General features: G+C 38.4%; 1 protein-coding gene across 1 annotated transcript in view; it reads left to right on the top strand.

Annotated features, from left to right (window-relative positions):
- sez6b (seizure related 6 homolog b) overlaps window positions 1–23,953 on the top strand; it is a 215,480-nt gene that overhangs the window by 122,417 nt on the left and 69,110 nt on the right. Inside the window, exon 4 of the mRNA XM_034112960.1 lies at window positions 2,449–2,638. Coding sequence (XP_033968851.1) covers window positions 2,449–2,638 — 190 coding nt within the window. The remainder of the gene's footprint in view (window positions 1–2,448; window positions 2,639–23,953) is intronic.

Raw genomic sequence — 23,953 nt, 5'->3', positions numbered from 1 at the left:
TTCCCAGTAGACAGAGCTATCAGAGCGGTTCCTCTCAGAAGAGCAGCCGCTGGGCAGAGTCACAGAAACACTCAACTGATCTTCACTCCCGACCGACGACCGTTAGCGCCAGTCAAAACCATGTTTTATACCGCTTTGTTTCAACCACTGTCTCGCCGTTCCCCCGTGTCCCGCCCTCTCTGTCTGTCTGTGTCTGTTTCAGTTTTGCCAGCAAGACTGCTGGTAGACCAGCATAAATACCAGCTTCACCAGCATAGACCAGCTTAACTACCAGCTAAAACCAGCATAGACCAGCATGACATCCATGCCGGGCTATGCTGGTTTAGCTGTCTTGAACCAACAAGACCAGCTTGTCCAGCCTGGTAAACCAACTAAACCAGCCTAACATCAGCTAATACCAGCTAAAACCAGCAACCATCTTAAGCTGGTCGATGCTGGTTTTTTCAGCAGGGCAGCCTGTATAGCTAAAGGTCAGCTTCTACTGAGTCAAAATTCAACATATTTTCATGCCCTTTTCCATTAAGGTTAAAAAAATGGTAGGCCTATGCCACGCCTCTTTTTAAAAGGTAGTACGGTAGTTGCCAACTTCATAATTGCTGGTGAGTCATGCATATGATCAAATCACAACCACTGCTATTTTCCTACTTCTATGATTTTAATGAGTAGCTAAATGAATATACATTTTCATATCATGGCATGAGAAACAACATGCTTGCATTGGGACTTGTATATGCTTTTTCATCCCTGCACTTATAGTTTTGTACCACATGTTGTGACTGTCTGGAACACTGTTTATCATAAAACATACAGTATACAGTATGTTACATTTAAACCACAGTTTGTACATTAGTCTGATGTTTGGTTTGGATGTTCACACACCATGAACACACTGTTAACTGACACTTGTGTTCTGTCAGTGGATTCACTTCACTTCAGACTCTCTCTGCTGCTTTCCTCAGGAGAGCTGAGGATTCATCCCCCAGCTATGTGAGACAGCAGGCAGTTGATATGATCTATGGAGGGCCACGTGAAGACAAGACTCCCCCTTCCTTTTAATGCCTGAATAAAGAAGTACCTGCTGTGATAAAAGCTGATAAAAGCGACATTTCTCACCAGACGTCTTGTCAGCAAAGGAGACAAGCTGACAATTATCAGGCCTATCTGCAGTGTAATCACTGAGAAACACGTTGTCCTTTTGGCTTCTTCCATATTTCTTACTTTTGATTTGTGCCCAAGCGTTATGCAAAGCAGACCCTCGAGGCTGTAATACATGCTGAAAATGTGTGTGGCTCTCTTCACTCCACTTTCCACTGACATTGGAATTAGAGAGGTCAACTACAAAGTACCTCAGGTCAACATTCTTGACTTCACCGGATGCCTATTCTTTATTTTATTTCAATAGGAAATGAATGCAAGTGAATACAAACAAGCCCTGGAACTGTGCGAATAATAACCCCTTTATCTCAAAGTGCCCAAAGCTTCAAATGTAAAATGTATCCATGAAGGCTGGCAGTCCTGTGCCCATCTTTATAGGATAGAGAATTTTGGTATCTGATCTGAAATTGGAAAATTCTCTGCTTTGTTTCTCACTGGCTGATGAATGTGCATGAGCCACTCTGAACGGATGAACTCAGTGCAAAGCATTTAAGCTACTTTTGAAATCATCCAGAATAATGTGGGGAGCCGCTGTTGTGAAGTTTTAGCGAGTTGGGTGTAATTTTGATGGAAATGACTTCAAACATATATTATGTAAATAGTGAGATTTACAGAGAGTGCATCTCAGAGGTCAGTACCAGGATCAGCACAGCAGCTGACGGAAGGAAGTGAGCCGAGCATTAAACAAATATGTGTAGTGGCTAAACGGTGGTACTATAACTTTCATGTCAGTGACGTCATTTGGCCCAAAAACAAGTTTTCCAATTGGATTGCATTGTGAAAGCAACATCTGTAAATGAACTCTTAAATAGCCTTTATTCAAAATATTAGGTCCCAAAAGTTGTAAAATGTGCCAAAAGCCGACTCCAGAGTTATTTTCCTGCTTCATTTATTGGGCTGAGCCAAGACCGACCATGAAGCTGTCGTAACGAGGCGGACTGGAGGGAGAGTTTAAGAAAACTATAGATGCACATGCTCTATGGGCCCCAGGTAGTTTTGCTTTTGAGAGAAAGACCATTTTTGCTTCATGTGCCACCAAGCAACTTTCATAGGAACGAACAGGGACCCAATACATCTTGGCCCTCTTGCTGTGTAGAGTTGGATTATCCTGTGCACTCCTGTGGCGGGTTGAACATTCCTAACTGCTACTGCTGGGCCTTTTTTATTTTAGGGGTTCAATGTCGGTGTCATGCGTCGCCAAAAGAGATTCTATATCCCAGAATAGAGAGCTTTTGTTATTTTTTCTTTATCTGCGGTATAAATGGTCTAATCCGTTTTTTTCTTTCCTTTCAGGTGATGAACGTGAATCTATCTGAGGGAGACAAGGTGGTGTTTGAAGATGTGGGCCAGGGGGAGAACTCCATACTGGCCAATGAGTCCATCCTGATGAGGGGGTTGGTAATAAGAAGCCACAGCAATCAGATCTCTATCCGCTTCCACAGCCAGATGCCTCAGGTCGGATCAGCGCTGCTCAGATACCAAGGTGAGTGTGTATGACAGAACAAATTCCAGTTGCAGGATGTTGAATTAGATACATGAATTTTGCGATAACAACCTAAATTAAATTCAAATGATTTAATGCATTTTTGCTGCTAATCTGCTTTTACAGACTTTCTGTAATCTGGTTGTAATTTAGGTGCAAAGCCTGGTCGTGATTTTTGTCACAGCATACAAATGCAAATGTCCCCTCTGTGAGACTAATAAAGGTATTCTGATTCTGATTCTGAAGGTCGATCGATCAATCAATCTTTTATATAGCCCAATATCACAAATGACATATACATACAATTACATACAGCATATGAATCCCCTTTGGCCTTTTGGAAAAATTGAAGAAACCTCTTGGAGATCAACAGAGAAGGGATCCCTCTCCCAACACTGACAGACGTGCGATAGATGTTGACTGTATAGATTAACCAAAGATAATACAATTACAATATAGATAATCAAATTGACAACAGTGATAATGGGAACATGAGTTCATACAAATAATAATAGTAGCATTAGAAAGTTGAAAGGTACATATTCTCTGACAGTCAAAGCATATACAGTAGTAGCATAACTAGGCGCCAGTCCTAACTACAAGCTTCATTAAAAAGTCTTGAGCCTAAGTGTCCATTTTAAACATATACTAGTAATACCGCATACATAGTTCCAATAATGTCATCAAAATTCTAAAATGTTCCTTAATTTAAGTGACTGTAGATCAAAATAAATTGTCTAATTCAGGAAAAGTTGCCAAGAATGCATGACATTATATTGAAAACAAGCCCATTTCAGTGCATTCTCAGGACTATTCTTTACTGAGGATAAGCATATAAAGTATAGGCATAGGCAATGTGTCGTGAATTATCACAATGTGTTACTGCTGTCAGTCAGAAAATACATTTTGCTATCAGCCACACAATTAACTAATGCTTTATCTTGTAACTACTTTACTGGACATTGCGTTTCAGGCTTTATCCAGCAGGCAGCTGATGACAGAGCAGAAATTGAAAGTCATTTTCTGAAGCTGCCTTTGTTTTGAAAACATATGGAGGCTTTTGTAAATGTGCGATGGGGTTCTAAGAAGACGGGGTCAGTCCTGGTCCTGCTGGTCAAGTTTTAATCCCTGAAAAGTGTGTAGAGATTTCATTGATCGCCCTCCAAAGCGCAGATGGCAAGTGCAGTAGCGACATCAACATCATAACCTGCTGCTTAAAGGCAATCTGTGCTGTGTTTGCTAGTTTCTCACCACTGCTGGCCAAATAAGAGAACTAGATATAGAGCTTTGATGTGTGTGTGTGTGTGTGTGTGTGTGTGTGTGTGTGTGTGTGTGTGTGTGTGTGTGTGTGTGTGTGTGTGTGTGTGTGTACTTTTTTTCATGACAAATAAGGACATTTTTGGTGTCCTCATTCTGATATATCTTATAAACAAGTCGGTGTGTATGCCAGCAAGGATGAGAATGATCCTACGGGTCACAACAAGCAGCTACTGTGTGGCTCAGGAGGTAGATGGTCGTTCTCCAATTGAAGGTCGCTGGTTCGATCCCCAGGCCCTGCAATCAACATGTCCATGTGTCCCTGGGCAAGATACCCAACCCCAAATTGCTCCTGTTGCCAAGTGTGTGTGAAGGTGTGCGAATGTTGTTCTCCCGAAGGAGGTGGAACCTTTTATTTCAGTCTCTGCCTCTGTATGAAAGTGTGTGAATGGGCGAATGCTGACTTGTAAAAGCACTTTAACGGGTTGAAAGACTGTCAAGCTTCCTATAAATGCTGTCCATTTACACAGAGGTCAAGATTTGTCTCAATAAAATAAAATGTTGGGTAAACTAACATCACCTCACATTAAGCCTTCCAGTTACCCAATGTATGCAGTTCCACGACTGTTTAGGAACGTGCAAATGCAGATTTTTTTTTAGAATAGGCGAAAATACCACTTTTGAACAGCTTACTAAAAAGATATTTTGAGATAAAAGGCCAAGTGACCCTGTGAGTATGGCTATTCCAGTTTCTTAACTGTGGAGCTTGTTAGCTTCCTTTGCAATAGGACATGGTTGGTACCGAGGGACTCATTAGGTCTGCTAGTTTCATGTGGTGGCAATGTCTTTAAAACTGAGCCTTCTACAGCCTCCAAAAGATAGGATCTTCAAGAGGTTAAGAGTCAGTTCAGAAAAGAAAATGCCTTCAATGCATTCACTAAAGTTGAGGCAAAGGACAAAACTTTAAAAATGGGTTTGTGGGATTTGAAATAAGAACTGCATAAAACATTTATATGTTAAATAAAAGAGTCTGTATTAACAGCAGACAACAGCAACAATAAAATAACACACACAAAATATATGGCAATTTAAAGAAAGTCTTGAGTATAATATTAACCTTTGTCAGATTTTGAACCGCTTCTCTATCGAGCTCAGGTAAATAAAGGGTCTTAGCCACAGTCTAAATTAAACGAGGTAATGGTAAATAGTGTGGGCCGTGTCTGTAATAAAAGGACAGGTTTCGCAAAAAGTGTTCCAACACTAGTAGATTTAAAGGGGACCTATCATGCAAAATGCACTTTTTGATGTCTTTTATACATAAATATGTGTCCCCGGCATGTCAGGGAACTCACAAAGTGTCAGAAAATAAAACCCTCTCTCTTTTCCTCCGTGCGCAAATCTCTGAAAAACGGGGCTACAACGAGCTGATCTAGATTTGCCATCTGATATGACGTTATTTACGTCATATCGGGTGGCACCCACGTGGTGGACCCACGGCCCTATCAGAAACTCGCTATCAGAATCAATGCCCGACGTGTATTGGACGTAATATGGCCTTTGTTTACATTAGCAAGCATCGCTAACACTCACAGCTAACCAGTACTGCAGAGAGCACATGTATGAAGAAGCAGGAAATAAAAAGGAACTCACCTTGTGATAAACCAGCAAGAGGGAAAGCTTTTGAGCTCCATAATGTTTCAGAAATAATCCTTCAAGTCAAAGTCAGCTTTATTGTCAATAATTCTACATGTTGTACATCCAGAAATATCGAAATATCGTTTCCCGCAGTCCTACAGTGTGACATATATACATCAAACAAAAAACAAAAAGGGCCTAGATAAACATGGTATACATTAAACAAAACAAAGGGCCTAGATAACCGGGGTATACAGTTTAAAATGTTAATAATATAATTTAAGTGTTCAAAGTACAGTTTCAGTGCAGTAGCAGCGGAGATGGGCAGAAGAGTGAGTTTAGGGGGTTAGAGTCCAGGACCATTTGGGGCAGGGGAGAAAGGTCGGAGGCAGGGTGGAGAGTTCAGGGGAGAGATGTCAGAGGGCGGAAGAGATGGAGGGAGGGGAGAGAGTTCAGCAACCTGACCGCCTGGTGGAGGAAGCTGTTGCCCAGCCTGGAGGTGCGTGAGCTGAGGCTGAGGAACCTTCTTCCTGAAGGCAGGAGGCTGAAGAGGCTGTTGGAGGGGTGGGTGGAGTCACCCACAATGCTGAGTGCTTTGCGGGTGAGGCGGGTGTTGTATATGTCCTGTAGTGAGGGGAGTGAGGCACCGATGATCCTCTGGGCAGAGTTCACTATGCGCTTCAGGCTCTTGCGGTCGGCGGTGGTGCAGCTTCCGAACCACAGCGTGATACAGCTGCTGAGGATGCTCTCGGTGGCGCCTCGGTAGAAGGACAGCATGATGGGGGGTGATGCTCCGGCTCGCTTGAGCTTCCGGATGAAGTACAGGCGCTGCTGTGCTTTCATCGCTAGTGCGGTGGTGTTGTTTTTCCAGGTGAGGTCCTCAGTGATGGTCACACCAAGGAATTTGGTGCTGGTCACCTGCGTCACAGCAGCGCCGTTGATGGTCAGGGGGAGTGGGGGTCGACGGCGGTCCTTGATGTGGTTTTGGCGTTTCATCACCGCAGCATTTATTTTAGACAGTATCTGCCGGGTCCCGCATGAGCAGGCATAAGCTCTGCCCCCTCTTTTTTTTTTAAAGCTTTATAGGCTACCCCGAATCAGCACTTTAGTAACAGGAAGTGAAATAGAGGGATATGAGGCATGGCTAGAATGGGTGAGCTGTTTGGTATTTTGAGCAAAACACTTCATAGACATGTTTTTTATACATGTTTATATATTTGAGACCTATGCTATTGCCTAAATATTGCATGATAGGTGAACTTTGAAGTCTGTTTATGCTCTTTGTGAGTCTTTTGGTCTCTGTTTGAATGTGTAAGTTTGCAGGAGCAGATTGATTTAAAAAGTGAGAATCAACACTCAAAAACTCAATGTTCTCGTCTGCAAATACTGCTCTCTCTCTCTCTCTAGCTTTTCCACATATTGTTCTATTAGAATCTCCTCTGAGACAATCTGTTCTTTGCTAGAAGCTGAATCAGCAATAACACTCCGGCCTACAGGCCAAACATTTACACACACACACACACACGCACACACGCACACACGCACACACGCACACACACACACACACACACACACACACACACACACACACACACACACACACTTCATAATGTCTGGCCCACACACCATGGTGCACAGATAGAGCGATACAGTAGTGCAACCTGGTCTTTGGAGAGTTTCAACGCCTTCTGGAAGATGTCATTGTAAATAGAGCTAGTCAATTTGGGCAACTGAGTAGTGGTGGAATGTAACTACTATAAGTACATTAACTCAAGTAAGTAAAGTATATGTTTGGGGAACTTGTACGTTACTTGAGTATTCCCATCTTCTTCTGCTACTTAGTACTTCTACTGACCTTATTTGACACTTGAAGTTACATTGTATATAAATACATGTGTTGATGATTATGTTTACTACTTATTTACTCAGTACTTTCCAAAAGTTGCTCCATATTGACGAATTACAACATTTAAAACGTGTATATTTATTTTCTCATGATAAAAAAGAATAATATAATTCTAAAGAAATACAGTTTTATAACCCTGTAAACCAGTTTTTGACCTTTCAGATGTTGTTGTAGGGAGCCTCTGGAGCAGAAATTAAAGAGTTTTCATATTGTTTACGTTTTGGTAAGTTTTTAGGTAAATGTTGTAATATTGCAACGTTGGGCTTAGGTGGGAGCAGAATTTCTGTATTTCTACTCACATTGTCTGAATAAATATATTGAACAACTAAGGGTTGATTTGCAGGATTGATAGCTTACTTAGCCCTATATCAGTATATAGCGTGAATAATAATCACACATCAGTCATATTTGTTATGAATAGTCATTTATTAAATAGTAATGCAATGGTAGTCCCAAAAACAGTTCCTGTCGTCGGAAAAGCACAGACGGACGTCACACTTGCTGCATTGCGTGTTTATGTACCTGTAAATGACTTCCTCTGTGATATCTGGACCAGAAAAATCAGTATTGGGACTGATGAAATCTTTTTTCAGCCAGCGATGCCTGTCACAGGGCTTGGTGTGTTTATTTGGTTGGGGCTCGATGTCCACATAATTACTGACTGGGCGGTCATTGGGTTGTTGGTTTTCATTGTCCACTTGTCCACAGGCATCTTCATCTGCCTCTTCTTCACTCATAGCAATGTCACTGTCCTCTGATTCCATCTCAAAATCACTTTCTCCTTTTTGGATGGCAGCAATCACATCCTGCACACTGAATCCAGGACCTCTCTTTGCTGGTGGCATTCTGAAATGGAAATGTAATTAATAAATATGTATCAATAATACATATGCTTATTATATTGTAATAGATTACCTGAAGGAATAGATAGGGAGGTGGAACAAGCGTTCATTCTGTCTGGCTTAGCCTATTATCATACTAAAAGGAATGCATGCACCACCCCCTTCCAGGTGTCCCGATGCAACAAGTATCTGAATCCTATTTACATTGTACACTTGAGTCACACAATACTACCTGGCTTAGCCTATTACCATAATAAAAGGAATACCTACACCCATACATGCAGGTAAACCAGTTCAACAAGTCACACAATGCTGTCTGGCTAATGATAATAGGCTAATTATCATACTACATCCAAGTGTCCCAAAACATTTCAGAAAGAACTGTTTCTGCCAGAACCAGAGAAGAGTTAAATGTATTTTTGTAACTAATTAACTGATAAAATACAAGTAGAGTTTAAAATATTGCTAGAGATATAATTTCACATACTGCTATCAGAAATAATGTATTAATTTACAGTGTTGGGTGTAACGCGTTACAAAAGTAATGGGGTTACAGTAATGTATTACTTTTTGCTGTAACGAAGTAATGTAACGCATTACTAATGCAATTTGGATAATATGCTACCCGTTACAATTCTCAGTAACGCAGTTACAACAAATTTTAACCCGAAATTAAATGGTGTTTTGTTTTTTAAGAATTTACCAACATCGTGAGACATTCCGACACCAGAGAAAAATTGTGCGGGTAGATTAGTAAGCCTGGTGTTTACCCTTCAGGCTCATCAAGATCCCTCCGCTTCGCGTCGGGTTCCCTGATCAGCTTGTCGGGGGTTCTTTTCCCCATAATGACCGCCTCGCTGCACATTATCCCGCTTATTACACGGCCATATACTAAACAAACTACAGAGCCCATTCCGTGTTCCTGTTATTGTTTACTTCCTCTCTGCCTTCTTCTGGTGATTTATCTGACGTCCAGCGCTCCGTCTTTTAACCTCGTTTCCTTTCTCTTTCTTGATCCTCCTTAGCAACCTTCATTATAGTCCTTGACAGTGGTCTGTACTACTGTATTAACAACGTGTCACATGTTAAGAATTTACAATCAGAATCGAGTATTCAACTAAGCCGTGTAATAAAAGTTGTTAGTAGCCTCAATGGCCTACACAGTTGTTACACCACATTGCCCTTCACTGGATGTATAATGAGCTGCACTAAACTACATTTTAGCATTTAAAAGACCTAGCCATTCTTTTGCGGTTATTTTGGTAAAGTAACTCAAAAGTAATATAAAAGTAGTGTAACTCATTACATTTCAGGGACAGTAATATTTTAATGTAACTTATTACTTAAAAAAGACAGTAATAAGTAATATGTACTGTATTACATTTTGGAAGTTACTTGCCCAACACTGTTAATGTATTCAATTCTGGTCTTAATTCAACATGTTAACAGAGGACACATTTAGAACTTAGTTATAGTGAATTATCAAAGACATTATATTTCTATTTGTGTTTTATTTCCATATGTGAACATATAAGAAGGGCAATGTCCATGACAGGTGCTTATGCTAATTTGACTACCACACTGCTGCTCAAACAGTTTGTCATCATATTTGATGAATGTATTCCGCATTAACTAAATACATGTTCTAGACATTGTAATAATGACAAAAAAAAACATTTGAGGCATTTTACTTACTTGAATCTGACAAATCCAGTCCAATAAAACAAGAGATGTTGCTCGTTTGAAGATTCGGAAGTTGTGTGAGTGTATGCTCCAGAGGGCAGGACCTATAAACACATTTACTACCCAATAGCATTGTGAGGCTGAACAAAAGGACCTTTTGACTACGTAAATGTAGTCTTTTAAAAAAGCAAAACATTTACTGACGTTTTTAGGATAGCTTAAAGTAATGTTGTGAAATTACAAGGCATTCTGCACAATGAATACTTTTACTTTTGACTTGAGTACATTAAGCTGACGCTCTACGCAAAATGCTGTTGATATTAACATGGACAATTCCTGCATTAAGCTCAAAGATAATTTTTTAAATACTAAGTTTTGAAAAATATTAAAATAAAATAGTTGCCGCCGAAAAGCCATAACATAAATATCAAATTTGAATAGATTATTTTAATCTTTTTGAGAGTGTATTTCAACAGTGTGATTTTCCATTTTTTTGTCCAACATAATTGTAAAAGTTAAAGGATTAAAAGTCTGGTTACAATCAGTAACTGTCATTGAGTTTTACTCATCCCCCTCAAACCATCCAAGCTTTTTTAATCTGTATTTGTATTTCATTATTATTGTAATAAGTATTTACAGTTACATGGCAGACAGAAGTATACAGTTAGCGCTCTCACTCCTCGAGCTGAGACTCAGCTCAGATATAAACCACAGAGATGCTACACGGTGACTATTCAAATCCCGACAGAAGCCAGCTTCCCCATTGGCCTTTGTCTGAAATACTGAAAGAGAAAGCTGTTGGTCAATATATTCCATGTTTTGGATTGCGATGGCTCAAGAAGGGAAGCAGTGAATGTGTTGGCTGAGATAGGATTCATCACATGGAGTTGCTGATTGTTCCCAGGCAGAGAAAGGAAGGAGCTGCAGGCAGCAGTGGAGCAGAATGACAGACCTCTGGATATGTGAGTTTATTCATGCTCACAACGTGCTCACACTCACATCGGTTTGCAATATGTCACTTCTGACATGCATCCAACATCTTTCAGGAAATTCTAATCACATCCCTATTCAAAATTCTCACTTCCCAGGACGCTGCGATACAGCCTTCATGTAGGCAGACTGCATAATCAATCTCATTGTATAATTCAATGTGTGAGGCAATACACAATATGTGACCCAGGGAAGTCATTTCTCAATGTCATTCCCATGCCAAACTGTTAATTATGTGTATGTACTGCTAAATTACGTGTGAGTAAAGATGCATCTGATCGATTCACATGTTATCATCTGAAAGATAGACGGGTAACGCTGTGACAAATAACTAGTTTGATTCTAATGATCTGGTACTGGGTGGATACACTAAATTGAGACAAGGTTTATATGAAAATAAGTGTTCCAAGATTCCTGTCAGCTTCCTAATTATAAAGACGATTTCTAGAATAATGAAACACACAAGGATGTTGCTGCCTAGAGCTTAACTTGGTATATATATATATATATATATATATATATTGCTAATGATAGCTTGAGTTTACCAAGTGACATTTTGTTAACAATGCCAGAGAGATGATGAAAGGCAATAATAGTGAAATTATTTTGGACTAAATGAAGAAGAACTCAATGAATAAGACCATAGATTGATTCTTATTCCAGGCTAATCAACACAGACACAAGACAGACGAAACTGACAGTCTGTTACGAGTGTTCACAGTTTTCAAAACCCTTTGTTAAGTGATACCAAAGATATCAAAATGTACATGAAGTTATAAGATACTAGTTATTGACCGTGTCATTGTCTATCTGAAAAAATCTGCCTGCTGCTTCTGCGAATAAAGTCCATCATGAAAAAATAAAGATGTTAAAACTTAACCAGAGCAGTCCTCTGGAGTCATCTAATCAAAATAATGTCTCCATGGATCAAACTACTAACACTATCCGACCATATACATTTAGATTTTTTTTTTATGAGACCCTACAATGTACTGCTTCAATTGAAATGTACCTGTGTCAATATCTCATTCGCAAAACCCCAGACACCCTAATAGGAATACAATACAGATGTTGCAGATGATGTAAAGTGAATTTAAGAGCTGCATGCTTCAGCTAATCGCTTGATGGAAAACACTCAGTGGTCTCCAATTTGAATCTTGCAGGAGGGGCTGCAGGATATCGAGCTGAATGTTTAGCAGCCGATGAGCCCACTCATTCCGTTTCTTGGATAATTATAAACTTCTTGACACGCTGACTATATAATTTTAATTGGGCATGAATCCACTTTAATTTTGGTCAGTATGAAGTTGCAAAAGGATTTTTCCATTAATTAATTATGAGGGTGGGTTGGACTTTTTTCCTGCATTAGATAATTGACATAGAAATTGAGTAACCGCATACACAAATATGTTTGGCATTCAATTTAGCCTGTCAAGCATTCTGAAAGACATGGGTGATCTCTTCAAGAACACATTACACAGTGTGCAGCTGCAGAGAGGCACCATGTTTGTATCATTCTACAAAATCCTGACTTTGTGATCCAACCTCTACTTCAAGTCAGCATGCCTCTCATAACATGTGATAATCCATCTGGTGTGTAGCTACAACATTTTTGCCCTGACTTATTCTGTAGCAATGATAAAGATCTTGCGCAGGTGTGCTTAGACAAACATCCACCCTCTTGCTTGTTTTAATAGTTATTTTCAGCCCACCAAAAATTATGTATAATGAATTATCGCCTGAGAGAAGCATCTTCTGTGTCTTTTGTCCCGTTGGTAAAGTCTTCAATCAACAATGACATGGTTCACCTCCGAAGTTGTTATGGCTGATGGTTTTTAATAATCTCTCTTCTTTTAGCTCCGGTTTTGGTTTCCACCAGAAACATCTTGGACTTTGTAATACTATAGGTTGTCACTTTCTTGATAAGATGCCTCTAACTGTGTCTGTCTGCTTTTTGGAGCTGGGCAGGTAGTGCACAGTGAGTTTGTTTCTAGAACCAGGCAGCAGACAACGTTGATTAGAGTGGAGTAGGCAGACCAGAAAAACTAAATGATGAGTTTTAAGAGGCTTGACAAGCGCTCTTGTTGTCTGAATCTATCCTCTCTGTCAGTCCTGTGCTTTATACATCCACCATTAACCCTGACCTCTTGCAAGCATTTACTGTGCTCTAGCGCTTCTGTTTCGAAAAAGAGCCATGCCAAGGCACATACAGTATGTTAGCCAGGCAGCAAACATTTTTCCAACAACATTTCAAGATTGTTCTCTTTGTGTTTGTCACAGTGGCGAGCCGTGACTTTTTTAAATTTTTTTAAATAAGAGTTATTACGTCACAGCGTATACTTCAGCGGAATATCAAAACAACGGCCCGGGGTGCAAAACGCATCAATGACAGCGACCCTCTACCACACAAAACAACACCATTTATATAAACACCTATCATGACAGGGCACCCACAGCCAAGTAACAATTAAACATGAATGAAGTCGGCACGGCGGCCCATATTGAAAATGACTTAGGCCTACCTCTGATGATCAAATCACTTAAACACAAAGTCCATCCCCCTGTCCTTTTGGATGAAGCACTTGATGGCGGGGTCATGCAGCTGATCCTCTGCCACTCCAGTTTATCATTGTAACTCAATCTTGAAAATGACTCGGTTAATAATTTCGCAACGATGTCATCACTATCACTGACATGAGCCATCATGAATGAACTTATGCTAATCATAAATCTATCGATCATAAATCTATCGATTAGATTTATGATTAGAAAATTATAAAAGTAGGGTAGACATGTGGATATTTTCCGGCTGAACAAAACGTGCATTTATCTAACAGGTTCGTTTTCCACAGACCTTATTTCGAGCTATTTTCCAAAATCCTATGGAGAAATCCCATTGCTTTTTTGTCGATGGAACCCATGCAGAGCTTACTTCCGGGTTTTAGGACGCGTCACTGCACCACTATATAACACACATGCATAAACTTCACAGCGGGCCATTTGGAGGGAAGATATGATTGGTCAATTGTACTGTCATTTGACATTACTCTCTCGTTCAGTTACCCTAGCTGGACCTCTGTGAATTCATAGCAGGACCACCAATCAGCTCCTGTCTTCACAGTAACTCGCAGAGACGAGCTTCTTTCATCTAACCCTTCACATTCCAACATAAACTGAACAGGCAGATTCGAAGGATTTATTTCTTTGGAAATGTTATTTTAAATACAGTTAAATCAAGTTATTTTGGTAAAACTAATGAAAAATATTTGACGTTCCATCACAGCAGCTAATGTACAAGGGTAAGTAAGTCTCCCTCTGAAATGTAACTCATTGATTTTTTTATTAACTGGTGGAGGGCATTGAGACTAGAGGTGACAGTAGTCGTGAAGTTTGTGTTATTTATAGACTCACTGTTTTAGCACCTGCAGTGATAAAGTGATATTGAATGTTGTGTTATCTCCATAGAAACTGGCTAGCATCTATTCAGAGCTGAAAACCAAGCTTTGATTTCTTTCTGAATGACATGTGTTGTCTTTCATTTCCTCTATCTCACTGTCCTCCATTTTTCTCCATTGACTCAAACAAGCTGTCATGGCACCAGCATTTGGAAAATCTCTCTGAAGAATGATGCATTTCCTTGTTCTATAAATGATGAAACATTTCTTTTTTAGCCATCAAACTCAAGTTTAATGTAGGTGGTCCAGATGGGTTTTATAACACTTTGACACTTTTTAGCGGTCCTCAGTTGACTGTGCAGTTAACCATGCCCCCAGACAATGCTGGGTCCCACAGAGGGTATGACATTGTGTGAAATTGAATCTCATCACTGAAGGATATTTCCCACCCACAGTGTCCGTTCCTGTGCAAGCCTGTCACGCCCGATTATTCTCAATGAGCTCTGATGAGCGAGGCGTAAATGAATCCCCTCTGTCACTTTCTTTATTGATGTGGAGGCACAGAAGAAGATGTATGTTTTTATCAGTCCATGTAAAATGCAAGAGTTCTAATAGAACATTTGTCTTTGTTAGCAAAAGGAAATGTCATTGTGCTATGAATATTCAAGTATCAGCAGGACAGTAAACTGAAGGAGTACAACTGTATTTAGGGGACTGTATTGAAAACTGGGGCATATATAGCATATCACCAAAGAGATGACTATTCCTTTAAATGGATGTAAAAAAATAGAAATTCAGAATGTGCTTATATTGCTGTATGTTTGCTGTACAACAAGACCACAGGGCTGATGAAGAGATTAAGTATTTCACCTGGACAAAGTAAACAGACTAGCAAATGATACATTCAAAAGGAGGAAATTGTTAAAATAGAAGCAGCAGGCTGAGTTATCCAGATTTGTAAACGTAGTTGCATCCAAGCTCCAGAAACACTGGATCCTACATGTCCCATAATGCAATTCAACAACTTTCTTGCATTTGTGGAGGAAACTTCTGTGTAGTAATGCATGGAGTCACCGACTCAGGAAGGAGACATGGTGAGAGTTGGAGCTTTGATGTCAAACACTGATGGGTTTATTCAGAGTATTCGGCCGGAGGATTCACATCACAAATCAAAGAGTCAGAGGTTCTGACCACACGGTAGAGTTGCCACGTCAATTCTGAAGAGCCTCTCTCTATGCTAGACCTTTTAACAGGTTCACAGAGAGAAATCAACATCTCTGAAGGAGTAGACTAAACACTGAATCATCTGCGTCCAATGCTCATGGCCTCAAGGATTTCACATCCGAGAGCCCACAAACCAACCCTGTCTCCTAGAAATTACGTTCCCACAAAACTAAACTGCATTCTCAAATACGTTTCGCAAGAAACGTATTTCCTTCCACGTTACGTTTGTTATGAACATATCTTAAATACGTTTATTTTCTACATATCTTCTAGAAACCTATTTTCTCTCATATGACGTTTGTTATGAACGTATCTTAAATACGTTTGCTTTCTACCTATATTTGCCATTTCTTTTCTAGCTTATAATAATGATAATAGTCATTTATTAATATCATTTTAGAGCAAACTTATTTTCGCGCTGGCTGGCGGCTGACTTTTCAGTTGACCAAATCCGTTATTATGCTGGTTAATGCTTAATAATCACAATATTGTTTGTAGTCGTTTCATACAGCATTCTCAATTACGTTTAACAAGAAACGTCTTTTGTCCCACGTTATGTTTGTTCTGAACATATCTTAAATACGTTTGCTTTCTACCTATCTTTGACATTTCTTTTCTAGCTTATAATAATGATAATAGTCATTTATAAATATCATTTCAGAGCACACATTTGAAATCGACGATCTGGCTTGATATTTCATTTCAATCTTTATTTCGAACAGATTAAAAATAACAAATAAAAAATAACAAATGTGAAAAAAACAGAATACCGTATTGTTGAAATACAGTATTTATCCACATTCACGATAATATTTATATATTCAACAACAAAAAATCTTCATATTAATAATAATAATAATAATAATAAAAAATAAAAAATAAATCATATGTGTCCGAAAGGGAGTAGGATGAAGCAAATGCTTATTAATTCCCACCCCTTACTTGATCAATGATTGTCCTTTAAGTCATTGTGCAAGTTATTCCTACTTACATTTACAAAATGTTATACATACATATACAATAATTTCTCATCTTCAATCACCTCTCTTCATTCTCATAGTTTTCCAAAAAAGTGTTTCTGTACATCCTTTTAAACTGAATTATGCTTGTGCTTTGTTTTAACTCCTGCTCCAAACCATTCCATAAAATCACCCCACAGATTGTTATACTCATACTTCTCAGAGTTGTTCTGACCTTGAGTTGTTTAAAATATAGATTTCCTCTCAAATGATACCCACCCTCTCGGTCTATGAACAATGTTTTTAAATTCCTAGGAAGTAGATTATGTCTTGCTCTGTACATGATTTGTGCCGTTTTAAATTTAACCAGATCAGTGAACTTCAATATGTGTGACTTCAAAAATAATACATTAGTGTGTTCAAGATATCCAACATTATTTCAAGATATCCAACATTATGATTATGATTATATCCTATGGTTAAATTAAAATCAGTAGGCGAGGCTGTAATTTCGCCAGCTGCGAGGCAGAAAATAATAGTTTTAACATGCCAAAAAGCTGCTGTGTCGTTTATTGCACCTCAAACATTAAAACAAATCCAGAGTTACGTGTTTCTGTACTTCCTCTAAGAAGAAAGGACAGTATACAACAGAAGAGCTCTGTGGCTTCAGGCTGATCGCCGTTCAAATGACAGCTGGTTTCCCCAAAAGTGGGCAGGGCTGTAAAGTGACGTAGGAAAGATCCTCAGCTCGCTGATTGGATGTTTTAGCCGCAATGCACGTCGGGATATGGTGTTAATGCGATATGAAATCCGAAAAAAAATCAGAATTTAGGATGGCCGAAGACACTACACTACCCATAATCCCCAGCTATCGTTTGGGACTACAGTCCCGTTGACAAACCCCGTGATTAATCTTCAAGCTCTGGGATTGGATGTTGGAGTGGCAGTGCGCCAAGGTTACGCCGAGCGCCAAACAGCTCTTTGAAATGGAACGAAACCACGGCAGACTTTCCAAAACTGGACTCGAACGCCCCCCCAGAACTACAGATGCTGGCTATTGTGTTTTGCAACATGTTCTATGGCACGTCTCTACTGGGAATTGTAGTTTTAAAAGACGTTTTCGTTTTTCCCAAAATTAGAAGTTGATTGTATTAAACTGTGTACAGCCCTGGAGGTTTAGGGGATAGGAAACAAATTGGTGTGTACAAATGTAAAACATGTAATTAATAAATGGGTGAAAATCGCTTGTGTCCATAATGGGAAGCATTAATATATACCCACATGCCAGCTCATTGTTACTTTGTAATTCTACTCCACTACAATTCAGAGGTTAACCTGGTATTTTTACTCCACTACATTTATTTTAGTTACTTTGCAGATTCTGATTAATGATGTGAAATATAAACAACCCTTAAAGCAGACTTTAGTTACACCTGAGTAAAATTCAGGGAAAGGTGATTGTCAAGTGCCAACAATCAGGAGAGATATTAGTTGGTGCTTGAGAAGACTAAACATTTATCTGCAGATCTCTATAAAGTATATTCATTACTCGTTATTCTCTACTAATAGTTAATTAAAGACTGTATATAATAGTTATTTTGCACATCCCTTTCAAGATTTTCTAAGGTTTATTGACATATCATATACACAACTATGTTGAAGTTATGCAATTAATGAAAAACTTGGGTCACAGGTTCCTCAACAGTGCATTACAAGACATCTATCAATATGTGTGTATTCCTCCACCATTAAACTCAAATTCTGCACATGTCTTATACTATCTACATACATAAGAGTATAATTAATATATATATAATATCAGTTAAAATAAGTGCTTCAACACAGTTAACATTGCAGGAAAGCAATATATTAGACGTTAAGTACTTTGTCAGGCTTAATATTTATCTGTAGATAGATACCCCCAAAGCTTTTTTCTTATTTGAAAGAAAACCTAAAGTGTTCTTTAATGTGTTAATAAAGGTTAATTAGTTTGTCTGTTTTGCACATCCTCATATTAATATCAGGCACTAAACTGTTTTATTGTAGAGATCACTTACAGTATCTTCTTGATTTTTTATATTCTATATTTCTATCATTGACCTTCTACTTTCCCCCTATGAAAGTATGTACTCTTAATATTTTATTCATCAAATAACATTATTCAACAAAAATAACATTATTCAACAAAAATAATTAAATAACGTGCTTTAACCACTAGGCGGTGCACACAAGGTACACACAGCATACTAATAATAACTTTGTTAGTGTAGGACACTTATGTATGTATAACATCTGAAGATGTGTAGTTTTATTCATGTTTTTACATAATTGTACAGGATATTGCTATATTATTTCTCATGTTTTACTTCTACACATTAATATCTGATTTGTAAAACATCACAGACAGAAAGGTATATCCGTCATTTAATGGTAAGCTATTGAAATTCTGAATCCATAGATGTGTCTCCCATCACCCAAATCCCCTGACTATTCTCTCAACTCAGTATTTACATTCTTATATTCAAAGAAAATCAGTAATATCTTTAAAAACTACAAGTCCTTTTCTATCAGCTGTGCACCGTTATGGTGTAAATATAACCTATCTACCAATTGGATCAAATATAAAAGTCAGCCGTATTAGTATTGATACTGCAAGGAGACGTATTTTGTGAAAAGAAATGTAAGATGTTGTTTAATTGTTGATATATTTATGATCCACGTCACATATTCAGTTTCGGCGGCAGTTCTTCCTGTTTGTCCAGAAGTCTTCTCATCAGGGCTCTATAAATAAAGAACTATGGCAGATGTGTAATATTTAATGCAGCCGAACCGTGTATTACAATGCCGTTATGTGATGACTTTCAAAGAGAAAAGCAAGAACACTCGGAATAAAGTATTATTATTTTTTTTTTTAATGTTTTCGGATTTCACATCGCATAAACACCATATCCCAACGTGCATTGCGGCTAAAACATCCAATCAGCGAGCTGAGGATCTTTCCTACGTCTGTTTCCGGTATTGTTCCTGTAATGAAAGTTCACATTTATGCTACATTGAAGGGTGGAATTGACTACACATCTTCAGAAACATAATTTGCTTCAGATATATACTGTAACTCATAGCAATGTTGTAACCATTAAGAAAAGCCAACTGCATTAAAAACCCAGTTAACAAACACAAGGTAAAGTATTTTTCCTTCAGTAATGAAGATGTAATTCCAATGTAGACACACCTGGGGTCGCTGTTCAGTCTGTTACGCTGAGCCATGCATTGTCTGGAACGTAAAAGGGACGAAGAAGACAAAGTGAAGTGACGTACTTCCGGTTCAATGTGAAAACATTCCGGGGTTGCATTCGAATAGTCCATTTAGCTTAGGAACCTTCCTAACGGAGTGAAATGACCCGGAAGTCCCTCAGTGGCAGCCATGATAAGTGCCGTTCGAATTCTCTAAATTAAAAGGAAAGGAGGTTTCAAACTTCCTTTATAACCTCCTTTAGCCTAGGAACCACTGGACCTCCCTAACCGAAAGGAGAGGAGAAAATGCTGCCCCACAATGCCTTGCGGCCGCAGCATTTGCCGTCACACAACAGTCGGCCGTTCACGGAAACAACCGATTATGAACGAGAAATGATATCATGAAAGTTACGGTGCTTATTAAGCATTTTAAAACGTATGTGGTAAGTTGCCAAAGTGCTTTTGTTTTGAACGTTCATCAGTATTATAATCAAAAAGAGAAATATGAACGTTAGTTTTTACTGAAATGATCAAATAAAGTCAACATTTCACAGTCTTTACTGAGCTGTGTGGGGTTTGTTCAACTTTTAAAAGATGTTTGAATGGTGATATACACAGTGATAGATGTTAAGGACTAACGTTTATAATAAATACATTTGTATTGATTTTAAGATCTTTTCATACAATCATATGTATTGGGATCATTTGTATTAATGTGGACCGGAGGGAGAGGGTGACGAGCATAAGTTTCACTTTCCTTTTTTATTTCAATTTCAACTTTGGTCATGAAGAATATGTTTCTCTGTTGTCCCCGTTCATAAAGCATAAAACAACAGCATCAGAGCACGGTGCAGAGTCTCTAGATGAGTTTACAGTAGTACCTCGTTCTTATTAAACATCCATGTTGTAGTCCGCTGTATAGAAAACTGTAGTTTCCATAGTTTCCCCACAGCAGCAGGCGCACATTTATGACCTCTGCTGGCGCATCATAAACACGTCGGATAGTGAAAGTGCAGTCGGATTCTCTAAAGTGCCGCAGTCTCTTCTCCTAAATCCTTTTGAATTCTCCTATCCACTATCCCTTAACCCCATGACGTTTCACTCCGAGGTCAAGGAATAGACGATAGGGTTAGAATTTAGGAGCTGTTTTTTTTGGAGTATTCGAACGCAACCCCAGTTAAACCATAGATATATATAAAAACATATGTTTATATATATCTATGAGTTAAATAACATAAACAAATCGCTTAATAAAAAGATAAAACACTGGCATGTAATTTACGTTTGGATTAAATAGAATGGTTTTGAATAATAGATGAGAGTAAAATCTACGTCACAGCCCCACCCACTTTTGGGGAAACCAACGCTGTCATTTGAACGGTGATCAAGCCTGAAGCCACAGAGCTCTTCTGCTGTCCTTAGAGGAAGTTTGAGGTGTTTGAGGTGCAATAAACGACACAGCAGCTTTTTGGCATGTTAAAACTCTGCCTCGCAGCTGGCGAAATTACAGCCTCGCCTACTGATTTTAATTTAACCATAGGATATCAAGCCCGATCGTCGATTTCAAATGTGTGCTCTAAAATGATATTAATAAATGACTATTATCATTATTATAAGCTAGAAAAGAAATGTCAAAGATAGGTAGAAAGCAAACGTATTTAAGATATGTTCAGAACAAACGTAACGTGGGACAAAAGACGTTTCTTGTTAAACGTAATTGAGAATGCTGTATGAAACGACTACAAACAATATTGTGATTATTAAGCATTAACCAGCATAATAACGGATTTGGTCAACTGAAAAGTCAGCCGCCAGCCAGCGCGAAAATAAGTTTGCTCTAAAATGATATTAATAAATGACTATTATCATTATTATAAGCTAGAAAAGAAATGGCAAATATAGGTAGAAAGCAAACGTATTTAAGATATGTTCAGAACAAACGTAACGTGGGACAAAAGACGTTTCTTGTTAAACGTAATTGAGAATGCTGTATGAAACGACTACAAACAATATTGTGATTATTAAGCATTAACCAGCATAATAACGGATTTGGTCAACTGAAAAGTCAGCCGCCAGCCAGCGCGAAAATAAGTTTGCTCTAAAATGATATTAATAAATGACTATTATCATTATTATAAGCTAGAAAAGAAATGGCAAATATAGGTAGAAAGCAAACGTATTTAAGATACGTTCATAACAAACGTCATATGAGAGAAAATAGGTTTCTAGAAGATATGTAGAAAATAAACGTATTTAAGATATGTTCATAACAAACGTAACGTGGAAGGAAATACGTTTCTTGCGAAACGTATTTGAGAATGCAGTTTAGTTTTGTGGGAACGTAATTTCTAGGAGACAGGGTTGCACAAACACCGATAAAGAAGTGCTTCAGTGTTCTCACAACAATTACCCTACGTGCCAGTCAAGTTGACCGGTCACACACTGGTGACAACAACACATATGGCACCAAGGCCTTTCCTTAAAGGAGATAACATATGTCAGAGTAAAAGGTTAGATATCTAGAAGAATTATTCCTTAACAGCATTGATACCTACTTTTACATTACACATTATTTGGATGACAGTTGTATCCCAACCGACAAACATACAAACCATAGACGTACCATAGACCTACCGACGGAAGCAATTTGGGCTTCAATGTGTTGACTGCAGGGATCGCACTGGTGACCCTCTGACTAGTTACTGATTTAACAACTTCCTACAGAGCGTTTACCTCTTTCTCTTGGTTTCATCAGCAGAATGCCTTTTCAATATATTTGTGTTGATTTTAAGAAAAAAACAAACAGTTAGGAAAAGATTAGTTTGCGTTTCAGTAGATGCAATCACAACACACTAACTGAGCAAACTGTCCATTTCATATTAAAAAAACTCAAGAAAGATTAGATTTTTTTAACTGTAGGTTTGTTTAATCAAACTAATACAAAAGTTCAAGAATGACATTTAAACACACCTCCAGTTTGCCTTTCTGTTATGTGTAACATCCAGATTTAACAAAATACCAGAGCCACATACGCTATTATAGCAATGTTTTCAAAGAGTAGTATTGACCATGACATCTGAAGTTAAGTGTTACTTTAAATTATCCGAATTATAAAAATGCTGACTCATTTCCAAGTGTGGGACTCATTCCTGCACCAGTAATGAGTCCCAAACTTGGAAATGAGTCAGCATTTTAGCATTTCCATGTTCCCTCGTCTCAAATCTATGTTTTTTGGAAAAATGTCTTGGTTGGATGCCTGAAATAAGGTCTTTGGTTAAAACGAGCTTATGTGATTTACATATTTTTTCAGACATAATCTAAAAAAATAACACATTACTGTTATTGCATAGCTGCTCTTTTATCTTCGACTCGTTCTGATGGAGCTCCTTTAAAGTGACTTTTAGCAGCTTTTAATTTGCTGCAGTATTTTCTCTCCTGCTGCGGTGAAGTGGCTCTCACAGTCATATAGTTATTTATAAAATGTGGATAATAAGAGGCCAGAATTGTAATCTAATCTCTCTCTTTCTCTCTCTACCTTCGCTCTCCAACACAGACACAATTTCCCCTCAATCAGCAACTATACATTTGTTTCAGTGGCAATTTGTATACATTTACATTTCATTTACTTTGCAACAACCCACATTTACAGACACATAACAACTTGTTTTAATAGACATTGTAGTGTTATGCTAAAATACAACCGGCATTAACCAGTAAGTACCTGCAGTAATGTTATAACCACACTAAATATGGATATCGCTTTGCAAATCTTTATCAAACAACAGCTTAACATCCAAAGCCTCACCCACAGGGTTTAATATGAAAGTGCGAGACTAAGCAGACAGCATACTATCACTTTCCTGAAGGAAAGAGGAAAAGCTTAATTTCTGGGCAGCCTGGATGTATTTCATAACCATTTTAGATTGTTTTCTATGCCATGATTGAACTATTGACCAAAGAATGTCAATGAAAATCCACAATAAAGTGTACATGTTATAAGAGACCTCGTCTGATCTGCTCCTGTAAAATGTTAGACACTTCCTCTATCTTTTTATAGGTTGTCTTGGTAAACTCAGCATAGTGCACATTTTCATGCACTATTTCCATCCGTGTAACAACGATAGAGAAAGTATAACCCAGATTAAATGGGAAGAGATAAGACGAGAAAGGAATAGGGGATTAAGATATGT

This window comes from Trematomus bernacchii, unplaced genomic scaffold, assembly GCF_902827165.1.
Source record: "Trematomus bernacchii unplaced genomic scaffold, fTreBer1.1, whole genome shotgun sequence".
NCBI lineage: Eukaryota > Metazoa > Chordata > Actinopteri > Perciformes > Nototheniidae > Trematomus > Trematomus bernacchii.
Note: the sequence above shows the minus strand (reverse complement) of the source record. Positions and strands in the feature narration are given on the sequence as shown.